The sequence below is a fragment of the Onychostruthus taczanowskii genome, unplaced genomic scaffold (genome assembly GCF_017590055.1).
Source record: "Onychostruthus taczanowskii isolate IOZ18803 unplaced genomic scaffold, ASM1759005v1 scaffold18, whole genome shotgun sequence".
Taxonomy (NCBI): Eukaryota; Metazoa; Chordata; class Aves; order Passeriformes; family Passeridae; genus Onychostruthus; species Onychostruthus taczanowskii.
In genome coordinates, this window is record NW_024499017.1 from 7462739 (window position 1) to 7476662 (window position 13924).

The 13924-nt window shown below is 46.5% G+C and overlaps 1 protein-coding gene across 1 annotated transcript in view; it reads right to left on the reverse strand.

The window, feature by feature from the left end:
- EDC4 (enhancer of mRNA decapping 4) overlaps nt 1-13918 on the reverse strand; it is a 33069-nt gene extending 19151 nt beyond the window's left edge. Inside the window, exons 1-12 of the mRNA XM_041400728.1 lie at nt 13791-13918; nt 9658-9814; nt 8762-8873; nt 8006-8105; nt 6338-6527; nt 5188-5335; nt 4584-4688; nt 4043-4152; nt 3520-3603; nt 2916-3011; nt 1841-1943; nt 1205-1385 (exon numbers count right to left, since the gene is read on the reverse strand). Coding sequence (XP_041256662.1) covers nt 1205-1385; nt 1841-1943; nt 2916-3011; nt 3520-3603; nt 4043-4152; nt 4584-4688; nt 5188-5335; nt 6338-6527; nt 8006-8105; nt 8762-8873; nt 9658-9814; nt 13791-13869 — 1465 coding nt within the window. The 5' untranslated portion in view covers nt 13870-13918. The remainder of the gene's footprint in view (nt 1-1204; nt 1386-1840; nt 1944-2915; nt 3012-3519; nt 3604-4042; nt 4153-4583; nt 4689-5187; nt 5336-6337; nt 6528-8005; nt 8106-8761; nt 8874-9657; nt 9815-13790) is intronic.
- Nucleotides 13919-13924: the final 6 nt, after the last annotated feature.

A 13924-nucleotide genomic window follows, 5' to 3' on the forward strand; every position in this document is an offset into this window, starting at 1 on the left:
CATCACAGCAGAATGAACTGACAGCAAAGAACCAGCATGAGACAGATTCTCTTTATCAATGATCTGGATGAGGGGATCAGGAGCACTCTCAGTAAATTTGCAGACAACTCCACAGAATCACAGACTTTCCTGAGCTGGAAGGGATCCATGATGATCACTGAGTCCAACCCCTGGCCCTGCACAGAACACCCCAAGAAATAACTGTGCCTGGAAGAACTGTCCAAATGCTTCTTGAACTCAGACAGGCTCAGTGCTACAACAACTGCCCCAGGGCACCTGTTCCTGTCCCCAACCAGCCTCTGGATGAAAAACTTTTTCCTGATATCCAACAAAAACCTCCACTGACTCAGCTTCATGCCATGTCCTTGAGTCCTGTCAGGTCATGAGATTGAAAAGATCAGTGCCTGCCCCTCGTGAGGATGCTGGAAGACTGCAAAGAGGTCTTCCCTCAGTCTCCTCTTCTCCAGGATGAACAGACCAAGTGACCTCAGCCACTCTCCATATAGCTTCCCCTTCACCATCCTCATGTCCCTCTTTTGGACACTCTCTAACAGCTTAGTGTCTTTTTAAAATTGTAGTGCCCAAAACTGCACATGGGACTCAAGGCTGCACCACTGCAGAGCAGAGCAAGACAATTCCCTCCCTTGACTGGCTGAGGATGCTGTGCACCACGTTAGGCAGGAGTGCTGATGTGCTGGAAGGAAGGGCCTACAGATGGGTCTGGACAGGCTGGATTGATGGGCTGAGGCCAGGTGTGTGAGGTTCAACAAGGCCAAGTGCCAGGTCCTGTGCTTGGGTCACAACAACCCCCTGCAGCACCACGGACTGGGCAGAGTGGCTGCAAAGCTGCCCAGTGGGAAAGGGCCTGTGGGTGCTGGTTGAGAGCAGCTTAAAATGAGCCAGCATGTGCTGAGGTGGCCAAGAAGGCCACTGGCATCCTGGCCTGTTTCAGCACAAGTGTGACCAGCAGGACCAGGGAAGTGACCAGGCCACACCTTGAATACTGTGTTGCAATGCTTGACAACCCAGCTTAAGCCTGGTGAAGAAATTTTTCCTAACAACCAACCTAAACCTCATTGGGTGCAACCTGAGGCTGTTGCCTCTTGTCTTGTTATTTGGGGGAAGTGACCAGCCTTTCACAAGAAAGTCAGAACCAGCCAGGAAAGAAATCCTGACCACACAGCAGCCAAATTTTGTCACCTACCTACACTCAGGTTGTCATTTTCCTCTTCTGCTGGGAGCACCTCGGTGTGCCTTAGCCGGCAGCGGCTCACGGCCTGGATGCCAAAGCTCAGCACTGGGTGGGTAAGGAGGAACTCTGAGATGGAGCTGAAGTAAGCCTTGCCCTCCTCTTGGTTCTGCATCAACTCCATCACATACAAGACCTGGAAATGGTAAATCAGAGCTTTCAGAGCAGACCATGCACATGTGTGGGGACTACAGAGCTGAGCATCCGAAACAGATTGGGAACAAGGGAAATAACGTGAGGAATAAAGCCTGGATCTTGAAATTTGAAATGGAACATTCAAGGGAACCACAAGCAGCACGCACTTAAGTGAGTCAATATTGATCAAGAACTCAATCCTATCATGCCAGACACAAGTATCTCCAAATGAGAGCTTTACAAAGGGTGAGAAATAATCCTTAAGGCTCCTCAGGATTACTCGGCTGATTTGCTGCCCTTTTTCATTTAACAATGATGAAACTGCTTAGTCAACTTCTGCATTTTTAATCTACTAACATGCAAATCCCACACCTAGGGAGCAGAACCAGTCACACACAAGGCCAATTCTGCTTCAGCCACCATTTCCCACAGGCAGCAACAAAATGAACTACTTACTTTTCTCTGCACATCACTCAGTATCAGATATTCAGCGGAAAGGTCCAGGCAGACTTTCAGGCTGGGAAGAATATTCATGGAGCTGAAGATGTCAGGAGAAAAGCTACATATACAAATAAGAGGGAGGGGGTGCAGACAGCAAGACAGATAAGCCCAACCAGCACGATTGCCATGAAACTTCACTAATTACCAAAACTCCCACAGAACCCTAAGGAGTTTACAGCCCTTACAGTGCAACCACCCACTAGAACAAAAACTGCTTTGCTGAAATCAGTGCTGACATCAGCTAAGAAAGCAGCTGGGAGATGGCAGGATAGGATCAAGTTATGGATTCTGAACACTGAAATGGAAGGTGACACTTAGTCATTACTCATCATGTTCCACATTCATAGGAGTACAAGAGTCAGTGCTACAGATCTAAAACCAAAAATCCACCAGATCAAAATAACCCTTCCACAAGTTTTGCACTTTCTGTAGCGTGAGGTGATAAAAGCAGTACTCTATGTAATTTCTTCTCATTTAAAGAGGGAAAATCCAAAGTGGCCTTAAGCATGTGGGTAGTGAGAAAGGCCATGATCCACCATCAGAAAAATAAAATCAGGGAACCTAAGCTGAGCCAAGGGACGGATTAAAGCACAATTTCACTTTCTGGACTTACACAGCTCAACATTTAAGCCTTGGATAATTTCTTGAGCTCTACCAACACAGCAGCTTCTCAAAATTTAAACAGGACAAGCACTAATAGGAAAATATCCTAGACTGGTTATTGAATATCTAAAATTTCTAGAGAAGAAAACACTCAAGGTGTGCAGTTTTGTTGTGCAATCTCCCCTCATGCTACAGCTATGTCCATGCTTTACAGAACAAGGCAAAGACAACAGATTTGGTACCACAAATAATAAAAGTATAAACTTCCCTGGTCTTGCCTAAGCTTGACCTGACATCTGCCACAGCTGAGAGCTTCTAATGACAGGTTGGAATGGCAAAGGAGTAGAATCCATGGGACATCAGGGATCACCTTTGCAAATTCAGTACCCTTAAATCCCAGCCTCCAGGGGCATCCACGCACACGTACCGAACAGTCTGCAAACAGGTCCAAGACACCGTGCACCACATCTTCAGCTCTCTGTTCTGATCAGCTCCTGTGATGAGAAACCTCCAGAAGGGAACTCTGTAGGAACAACAGATTCAAGTTCTCTTAAAGAAGATTGGCCCTTCCCAGAAAATCTCCTCACAAGCTGCCCATGGCTGATTTTGCCCAACCATGGCTTAAAGTTCCCAGAAATTTTCTGCTCTGTGGCAGACTAGAAACCACTACACCTCTCAGAAACCTTAAGATCACAACTGAAGAAACAATAACAATAAAAGCTGTATTCGGGCAGTAGAAATCTGGAGGACTAACAGGCCATTTAAGACTGACCATACCACACACCTGAGAGGACTCCTCAGTTTAGAATTCTCATTACTTTCATGGAATTGGCACTGTGATTAAGGTCACTTTAGGTTGTGCTTCACAATCTTATTTATTTCTCCATCACTAAAAAACTGACTAAGGACTTGTTCCTGCTGCAAAGCCAAAATTTTAAAGTATTATTCAGTTACAAGGAACTTTCAAGGCAAGGCAGAGGTAGAAGACAATGCTGAACTTTAATACTTCAAGCACAGGATTGGGGACTTACTCTGGGTCTTGTTTTTTATGGTTGTCACAAAAGAGCAGGCAGGAAAGAGGTCTACCATCATGGGGTTTCCACTCATGAAGACACCTGGGAATAAATCAGAGAAAACATCCAAGTGTGAAGGGAGTGGTAAATGAGGAGGATGCTGACACTGAACACACAACTCCTTGTCCAGAAGCCACAAAGCATTACTGACTTGCAGCTCTTTACAAGTCTTACATAAAAGTCAACATTGAAAAGAACAGCTCAGAGCAGCTTCCTGCATTTACACATACAGTGCAAAAGAGTTTGACTACAGCTTGTGTAAAGCACAGAACTCCTGTTTCCAGACACAGCTCTCTGCTTTTTCCATAAGCCTATGATATTCAGTGGTGCAATTTTTCAGCAACAAGTTACAAACACTTATGCTGTATCTTTATAATGTCCTGAGAATGACCATCACAGATAATTCTGTATCAAGGAAATTCTCCCAGAGAAAATGCTGCTCTCTCTTCCAAGATCCTTCATTTCCCAATTCTCTAGTTACCTTGGCTCATCCTGGCCCTCAATATAGATCTGCCAGAATTTTACAAAACCATCATGGCTTGCTGTGGCCAGCACAGTTCCATCTGGAGAAAGTGCTCCCTCGCTCAGGCACTACAGAGAGGGAGAAAAGAAACACAGAGAAGTAATTTTATAGCTTTTCTTACTTTACAAGAAGAAAAAGCTCTCTCTTTAATCAAGAATTTGACTAACAATCTGATAGTAGAGAAGGCCAGAGTGATTTCTAACACAAACTGGTAGCTTCTAACATTAAGCCTTCACAGAACAATTGACAGGCACTCTCTTTCTTGGTAATAATATAACATCACCTTTTCCAGACAGCAAATTCAAGTGCAGGGGATTCTGTTGCCACTGCTCTTACTGTTATTCAAGTTATGAATAAAACTCATTTTGATTTGGGCTCTTCTGGCTTTTCACAATCATAATTGCCTCACAACTGTTTTTTTTTACAGCCAACTGTCCTAAGAACTGCAGCTCCTGAGACACTATGACCCAAAGAAAACCCAAAGAACCCAGGTTTGTACCGTGCTGTGGCCTTTCACCACAATGAAACCTTCTTTGATATCAGGCACTTCCACCGGCCAGGAGCTGTTGTTGGTTCGGATGATGTCCAAATCCCACACCTCTGCCTGGAAAACAAACATGCAGGCACACAGGTTTATTTTTATAACCACTGGTTTGATCCAGAGAACTTCCTAGATCCTTATCTTATGGCCTGATACACCAGCCAAATGGAAGTGTGTGACATACACCTTCCCATTTCCACACAATTTGCCCTTCCATGCTTTCCTGGCACTGTACATAACACAGGGAATTGCTCTTGGCATTTGTAGCTGCTGCCCACCAAGCCCCTCCCTTGGGCACTGGCTCAGCCTGAACAGACAAGTGATGTCTCTGTTTCAAGTGGTCCTTGGCATTTGATGGTGAGCAGAAATTCCCTTTCCATCCTCATGAAGCCCAGAGAATGATCTCTCCTGGGAAGAGAGGAATCCAACATCTTACAGGGGGATCCCCAACACGAACTAGATAGGAGCCTTTACAAGTTCACCGTAAACTCAGCTCTTTCCTCCATCAAATTCTCTCCTAATGATAAATTAGGACAACGTTTCCAAAGCAGAATTTCCTTACCCTGTCCTCATGCAACAATGCCAAGGTCTGACTTCCCTCCTCCCCGCTCTCCTCGTTGTCGTCGGGGATGAAGGGGCACCAGATGATTCTCCGGAAGGTGTTCAGTGGGGTATTGTCAGGTCGCTTGATGTTAACCAAGATCTCCTCTCTGATCACCAGGGTTAAGAAATGTAACATTCTGGCTCTGCTGCTAATGCCCAGCAATAACCTGTTCGGGCTTGGTCTGATGTTTTAATACTGTTAAACCTCAAAGGTTTTTGGGCCATTGATTCAAGAAGGAAGCAGGTAAATGGATTCTGCTGAGAAAGCAACCAAGCTAGAGTTTCTTCACTGACAGAAGAGCTTCAGCTTACAAAAGTTTATAGGTTCTTACAATTTTCTCTTGAAGGCTGCAGTGACAGGATAAGCACAAGGGCACACAGCCACGTCTGAATGTGCAATCCATCACACAGCTAATGATTAGATGACTCCTTAGCATTGCAACACTAGCAGAGAAAGAGAGAAGAGCTATCACTCTGCCCCCAGCTGAGTGCTCGAGTGCACCACCACAAATCAGGGCTTCAACAACTACCACCACCTTTGCTCCAGTTGCTTTTGAAATGATGGTGCACAATTAAAATTAAAAAGCTACACTCCGAGGTGACATACCTCACATGTTTCCCAGAAGCACTGAGCAATCACTCCTAGCAATTAAAAGGAAAATATTTAGGGTAATGAACACTGAAAATAAATTTCAGGGCCACTAAAAGGATGACAGGTTTGGAAGGAATATAGTGAGTGGATGGGATGTATTACATCCTCTTCCCTAGAGAAGTAAATGAGGAAAAGAGAACCAGACAAGACAAACCTCTGTCACACACTTGAGGTGACAGTGTCCACACCCAAGGCCAGCTGGTACAGACTGACACTTCTCACTGTCAAATTTGTGTGGACCAGGAGCACTGAGGTGCTCCTAGAATTTCAAGTAATGATTGTGCTGAATGCAGGTAAAAGTTGACAGCTTTGATACTCCGGAAGGGGCATAACTATCAATGTTTCCCCTGCAAGCTGCTATTCTGCAAAGGCTACAAAGTTAAAGGGCAATGTTGGGGCTGCATTCACATCTAACCATTACACAGAGGCTGACAGGAGGTGTATTTGGACAAGATACTGGATTTTTTCTTTATCCATGGCCAGACGCCAGACAAAAAGGTTGCCAGCCTCGTCCAGGCAGGCCAGCTGGTTGGAGTTGAGGTGAGCAAAGGCCAGGTCTGCCACGCCTCCCGTGAATCCCTTCAGCAAGGATCGCTCAGCAGTGCTGACACTCAACACCCGCACCATAGCCGAGCCATTGCTGGCAGCTGTGAGACAGACAGAGGGAGAAGTCACCATTTATGGCTGTGGTTTCTCTGCATAATTCTCATAAACCTTCCACAACTCCCATAAATTTCTCGTAATTCCCAGGATTATTCTCATTAAATGCTGCAGTTAAATGCCAGGCCTAAACCTTCATCCTGAGCTTGCCACACTCCTCCAGTGACAGTGAATTAATTTTATTAGCAATTTAATTTTCAGTTACTGGAGAAAAGGAGTCACTGAGAGGCAGACAGCTCAAATACACGTTCTGTAAGGGGAAGCAAAAGGCATGAACATTCACCCTGCAGAAAGCACTGCTTTTTGGCTTTCATGACTGAAAACAAGATGCTTCAGGACATGTGCACACTAAGCAAAGTTTCCAGCTTCCCCTTTTCAGACAAACACCAATGACTACAAAGCAGGCAGCCTAACAGAGATCATGGTGCTTCCACTTCCTGATGCCCACGCCAGCCCTAGCAAACCACTCAGCTTCTCAGTGTTACTACACCCAAGCTTTTAAAATACTTTTAAAAGAGTGAGACAACCTTAAGCACTCTAAAATAACCTCAGCTAGGAAAAAACACAACAGCAGAGTAGCAGGTTTCATAAAAGACCAGATAAACTGGTGTGAGAACTAAGAACAAAGACAAACAGACACTCTGTGCTTCTATGAGAGCAGAAAGAGACACTGTAGATAACTAAGTGTTCACTTCATAGAACTGTTAAGGTTGGAAAACACCTTTAAGATCATCAGGTCCAAGCAGCACAACCCTCATGCTCACCACTAAACCATGTCCTCAAGTGCCATATCTACATGTTTTTTGAACTCTTCCAGGAATGGTGACTTCACCACTTCCCTGGGCAGGGCAGTTCCAATGCTTTAGAATCCATTCCATGAAAAAAAAATTTCCTAAAATCTAATTTAAACCTTCCCTGGCACAACTTGAGACTGTTTCCTCTTATTCTGCCACTTTCTTTCCCATATGCAGTGAAACAATCTTTCCCTGTGTTGTTCTGCTTTCCTCTCTATTGCACAAGGCGCTGCATCTGCACTGCTCTTTGGATCCTCAAAAGTTAGCCTTAAACTCAGATCTAAATTTATGCAAGCAAATCCATCACAAACACTTATCTGCTCAAATTACCATGGGGCTGTTTCTGTGCTTTGTTACAGAGCAGTTTGTTTGCTGCAGAAATATTTAATTAGAGGAGAAATATGAACATCAGCTTTCCAGTAAAACCAATGTAGTCCTTCAACATTTCCTACATCCCCAATGAGTCCTTTTCTTTTGTTTCTAACTCTCTCACATCACAAACCCCTCTCTCCACCATAGCTTATTCCCTCTACAACAGCACTCTGATCTGAGTATTGCAAGGTATGTTTCAATTAGTGCCATTTACGTTGTTCTGATGTAAACTCTGCCTTTCTTAATGATAAACAGAGAAAAAGAATACAAATCACATCCAAGGCAAGAAGGTAACTCACCTCTAATGGCATAAGCCAGGTAGGAGTTTGAGACAGCTATCAGATTGCCATAATAGTATTTCTGCTCCCAGTCATATCTAGCAACAGGCTGTATTTTTACCTGTTCAGGAGAAAGAAAACAAAATATGAGAAACGTCTGGAATTATCTTTTTCATCTTTGTTGTCCCTTAGTTTACTGCATACTAAGAAACAAAATGAAATGGAAAATGAAAAAGCAACAAAATGGAAAATTAAGGAACAAAGTGGAAAAGGGCTGAGTGGATCAAGACCAGATGTCTCCCTCCTAATCATCAGCATTTGTTCTGAGCATAGCTTAGTTCTCTGCTCAGCACCAGCTCTAATTTCAGCATACTGGTTCCTGCAGCTCTGACCTGCTGGCCAGAGCTCTCAGCAGGACTGATGCCAGCAAAACCCTCCCCTCCCAGTCAGGGAAACCTTCAGGGTGCAGGGAGGAAACAACCAGCAGAAAAATCATGTTTGTGGAGAAAGGACACTTTCCCAGGAACCTACAGCTTAGATCAAGAACTTCTGAAAATGAGAAGATAACTCGGCCAGACTCTGGAATAACAGAAAGAATCAGTTACAAGATACTGCTCCAATTTTTTCCTTCTTGGTATAAACTCTTTGAACAGACTTCTACCTAATTACAAACTCCTATGACACAAGAAAGAAGATACTTATTTCTGTTTAAAAATGTTCAGGCATGAGCTGATGTGACTAAACAAGAGACAGACCACGCTTTCTCTTGCTCCTTACCTTGTTACTCCCTCTGGCCTTACTGGTGATGCTGGAATCACTGCTGGCCACCACCTCCACGTCTTTTGCTGATATCACTAAGCATGTGGAGCTGTCATCACCAGAAAGGCAGCTTTAAAAAAAAGAAAAGGAGGGGAAATTCAGACAGGACTCACAGGAACAGAATATTAAACACTTTATGTTAAATTCATAATTTTAACAGCAACACAGCAGGATTTGTGCATCTAAGAGCTTGAGATGAACAAGTGAAGACAGAAACTCCTCTCAGCTGAGTCTCCCTTCCCTATGTGTCAGAGGTTTGAGAGAGTCAAACACCTGCTTTGTTCAGCCTAAAAACCTTCAGTTCATTTCACTTGAGCACAGACATTTGATTCAAGTCCCCAACACTGGAAGGTGCAAAGAAACCAAAACCAACCAGCTGAACATCATCAACAAAACAGTGCACACTGTTCATGGTTCTCACAGCATCCTCTTTCAAAACCATGACCAGAGAACCCAAGCAGAAGCTACTTCCATGAGTTCTGCAGCAGCTCAGGTGACTTGGGTCTCTGAAGGAGTCCTGCTGAACATCTACAGGGGAACCACAAGTTTCAACCAGAGCCCTCATGATTTACATTCACTCTGACCTGCAATTTTCACCATGTAAGTCCTGTTTCATTTCTCTGAACAACTCTGCAGATATTCTTCAGTTCCTGAGCTGCAAGGATGGCAGACTCCATGCATCAGCCTCACAAAAGCTACAGAAGCTCTAACCAAGAGCTCACACTGGCTCACAACTGCCACTTGAACTGAACACAAAACCCATTGTCAGACACCCAGCATGCATGTCCACGCTCCAGAGAACCGAATTTGAGCTGTTTTCTATTCACTCCCAGCATTTCTTTGACAAAACTTACATGACTTGCTTCTCCTGCAGGGCTCCTAGAGAGATGCTGCGATGCACTGGCTTGGCCAAAGCCGGTCCATCTCCACTCCCAAGGGGATCAGGCACCAGCAGCCCATTCAGGTCCCCGTTATACGAATTCGACGGTCTCTGGTTCTCATTCACCGAACCTGAGGAAAAGCACAACCAGCTGTGCCCAACATGCATTTAAAAAAAATAGCACAGGGTGAAATGCACCAGCTCCAGGTGCTTTTTGTCAGCCTCTATTGGTCTGTCAGGTAGAATATGCTGAATTGGTTGGGAGAAGTGTCCTACAAAAAGGATGTATAAGAGACCTCCCGTGTGATGACAAACTCACCTCCACACATCTGAGTGAAATAGTTCTTTTTCCTTCACAAGCAAATCAGACAAACTCCAAACAATATGTTTCAAGGAACTTAACCAGGTTCAAGGAGCAAATAGCTTTAGATCAGAACGACTAAGCTGGTAATTCAGGTTTACTGAATCAAGTGGCAGACCAAAAGGCTCTTGACAAGTCACTTCTAACCCTCAGGCCTGCAGAGACACCTCTGAAGTCCAGCAGTGCAGAGATCAGCTGCAACATTTGGGGCTGGCTGGAAACAATACATTTGTTACTTTCCAAAACCAGCTTCTGACCATGAGACCTTAAAGTCCAGGTGTTTAAGTAATTTTCCTAGGAAACTCTGCAGCTGTGCATTTGGGATTCCCATATTTTTCCCTTGGTTGAACAATCACAGAGAAGTTTATAGCACTCAAATTTTGTGTAAAGCAGCCATTTGTTCAGAGCCCCAGCTGTGCTTTGAAGAGTGTGTATGCCCTGACTTTGCACATCTGGCCTAGCACAAGCTGCTTGGTGGCTTCCATGCCTTCTGAAGGCTTTAGGAGGGGACAGACACAACAGGGGGTGAAGGAGACTCTTCTTCTTCACCAGCAAGGCAAATATTTGACAACCCCCACTGGAGAACAATGCCCCCCCCATCTGCACCCCCACATCAGCCCACCAAGGAAAAGCCGCCTGTCTCAGCGAATCCTCGCTGGAAATTTTCACTGGTTTTGAAACCCGAAATTTCGTATACTGTTGCCAGGTAACAACTGCTGCTGAGCTCTTGCAAAATGGCTGCTCCCAGGACCAGAAGCTCCCCATCACTGGCACATGTAACAAACCCAAACATAACTGTGGGCAAGAGGCAGATCCTTCCAAAGTAAGACAACCTTTCTACTACTGACTAGGCTTCAAAAGATCAGGGTGAGTGCTGCTGCCCAAAACAACCACAATTATTCATTTTTAATGGTATTTAAGGGTATTTTAAGCTGGTCTGTTTATGAAGAGTCATTATGGACACAGAAATGTGCAGTGACAGGGGACCCCGATGCAGGGACAATTTGGGCACTCACCTCAGTGTACCTGCACTGCATGAAGAAAAAGCAGCAGCACCACTCACACAGCTCAAGGAAATTCAGGCAAGGGAATGTGATCCAGCACCTCCCACTGGTGCTGTGCTTGCTGTCACAGGATTAAGATGTGCCCCTTATTCCTACAACACATGGTGGGTGCTTGTCCAGCTACTTCCACTGACAGCACTTGATCCTTTGTGACCAAAGGCAGGAAAATATTCCCCACAGAAAAAGCATCCAGTTTCCCAGAGAAAGATGATATGTGCTTTGCCCTTTTGCAGCCACAGTAAAGTCTCATGTAAGCACTGCTGCTCTTTTACAGACAGCAGAATAGTGATGTTTGCTCCATGGAAAAAAGGAAGGAGGAAACACTCCCCATAGGCTGATGGGCCCAACAACAGCACACCCAAGTTCAGGAATGGGCATAGCTCAGTCTGTGTTAGTGGAAACCAGACAAGCACAGGGGTTGTCTGTGCACAATCCTGGAGGCATAAAAGAAGGGAAGAGGCTCTATTTAGTAAGGACATGAACTAACCAAAAGGTTAAGCCAGACTGGTAGATCGAGGTCTCAAAGGGAAAGAAGGATGTTTGTATTCATTACCTTTTCAAAGAGCAGGAGCAGTCAGAGCTGAGACACTGAACTCTTCCTGCTCCCACCATCAGCTGCACCAGGAGATACCAGCCTGTACTTAACAGAACACTGCCCTGATACAGCACGAGCAGGGTGAGCCCACGTAACACCTGCTTAGCAGCAGAGATCTCTGCATGGATGGAAGGATCCTGCCCACCACCAGCAGGGATGCTCCTCCTCAGCACTGTGGCACTGACAGCCTGTCCCCACATCTCAGCAGGCAGGTCCATGCTTTGGCAACAGCTACTGAAGCATGGGATGAAGTCTGCCAAAACTGGGAGAAACTGTGTCAAGAGAGACAGACTGGGTAGTGGATTACATTTTCACAATCACCAAGCCCAGAATTAAAAAAGTATTGTGACAGTTGTAAACTCTTTAGAGCAGGGAGAGTTTCTTGTCATCTGCCTGGACAGGACCTAGAGGAACACAACACTGCTCACAGCTACCTACACCTGGTACTGCAAAACTTGAAGGCTCCCCTATTCCTCTTCCCTGGCATCTTAACAGGAGACTTTCAGCTAACATGTGCACTCTTCTTCCCCTTATTATGTCCATCTTTTCAAGTGTATTTGCTGTTACTCAGGCAGTGATTTCTGCCGAGAACCAGCACAGGTTCCCTCTGTGAACTTCCTGCCCATTCCTCTCAAATGCCTTCTTGTGCACTGGAGTTGACAGAGAAGGTAAAAAGAGAATGAACAGGAAAGAAGAATGAAAGAAATAAGCCATACTCTGTCAAAAACTCCTTGACTTCAACCAGCAGGAGAAGCTGCTTCAGGAGAACTTGAGCAACAACTCCAACCATTTCTCAACCACAACATATCCTTTCAGAAACTGCTTGTGAAATGAGTGTTCCCCATTCCTGCACTGAGCTCTCCTTCCAGTCTTCATGTACAGTGCTGCACTACAAACAAAAAAATGTATTTTTCTTGTTAGAATTAGAATTCAGGAACGTGCTAGCACTCCAGAAACCACAGAAACTATTCCAATTAATGAGAAGATTCTCTAAGGGTAGTAGAGCTAATGAAGCTGCCTTCCTGTAGGTTTAGTCCCCCACCTCGTGGGCCTCTACAGCCCTCCACAACAATCCCACACCCAGCCTCTCTTCCTTTTGGCCAAGCAAAAGGCAGCACACATGGCAGTTGCTTTGGAGGTAGCACATTCCTGCTGAGTCTCAGGACATTTTGAACTTAACACTATTCCTGTCCTGCCTTTCCCTTGAAAGGAGCACAAGAGGGGCATAATTCTGTCTTCTGCCCAGAGGCTAGGATATTTTTGCAAAGCATTCATGTCTCAGTCTCCTTCAGAATGTTACCTCACCACATTTGACTGAAACACCATGGCAGGTTCAACAAGTGAGATGAGAGAGAGCTGAAGCTCCAGGAGAGTGGAAACACTATCCAGCTGACTCCCAGCCTGCTGCTGATACTCTTACAGGCAGAAGGGAGCCCGCTGAACTCTGAGCAGGGAAATATAACAGTTCAGAGCACAGGGAGAAGACCCACAACCGCTTTAGGAGAGATATTTGTGCTCCCATTTTACATACAAATAAGAAGAGTGAAAAGTTCCTGCAAAGGGGGAATCTGGCACTGATCTCAGAGCAGCCTACCAGCCCCTCGCACTGAGCCCAGAGAGACGCCTGGGAAACACTCCAAGTACTCCTGGGAAGGGGGCACACTCGTGCCACGGAGGTCGGTGCTGTTCATCTCCCAGCAGCAGCACCTCTCAGCTGAACGGAGCCCCGAGACCGCCGCAGCAGCGAGCTCTGGGCCCGGCCTGCTCTCGCTCTGCCCAGCGCCAGCAACCCTTCCCTCAGGGACGGAGCCCAGGCCGGGGGCTCCCCTCCTCACCGGCCGCTCCGCGCCGCGGGCTCTGCGGGGAGCGAGGCCGTGCCGAGCGGGACCTCCTGGCCCCGGGCGGGTCGGCAGGCGCTGCCAGGCGCCCCGAGGCGAAGCGCTCCCGGCCGGGCCCCGAGCGCGACCGCTGACAACCGGCGGGGCGACGGCGCAACGGCCGAGGGGCTCCCGCGGCCCGGCCCGAAACAAGGCCCCGCCCGGCCTGGCCCGGCGGCCTCTCGCGGCCCCCCGGTCCCCGCTCCTCACCTCCCGGCCGGTCCAGCTTGAGGATGTCCCGCAGGTGCTGGGTGGCGTCCTCGATGTCGATGCTGGAGCAGGAGGCCATGGGGCCCGGCGCGCCGCCCGCCCGCGCCGCCGCCACCGCGCTGCCCGGCCCGGCC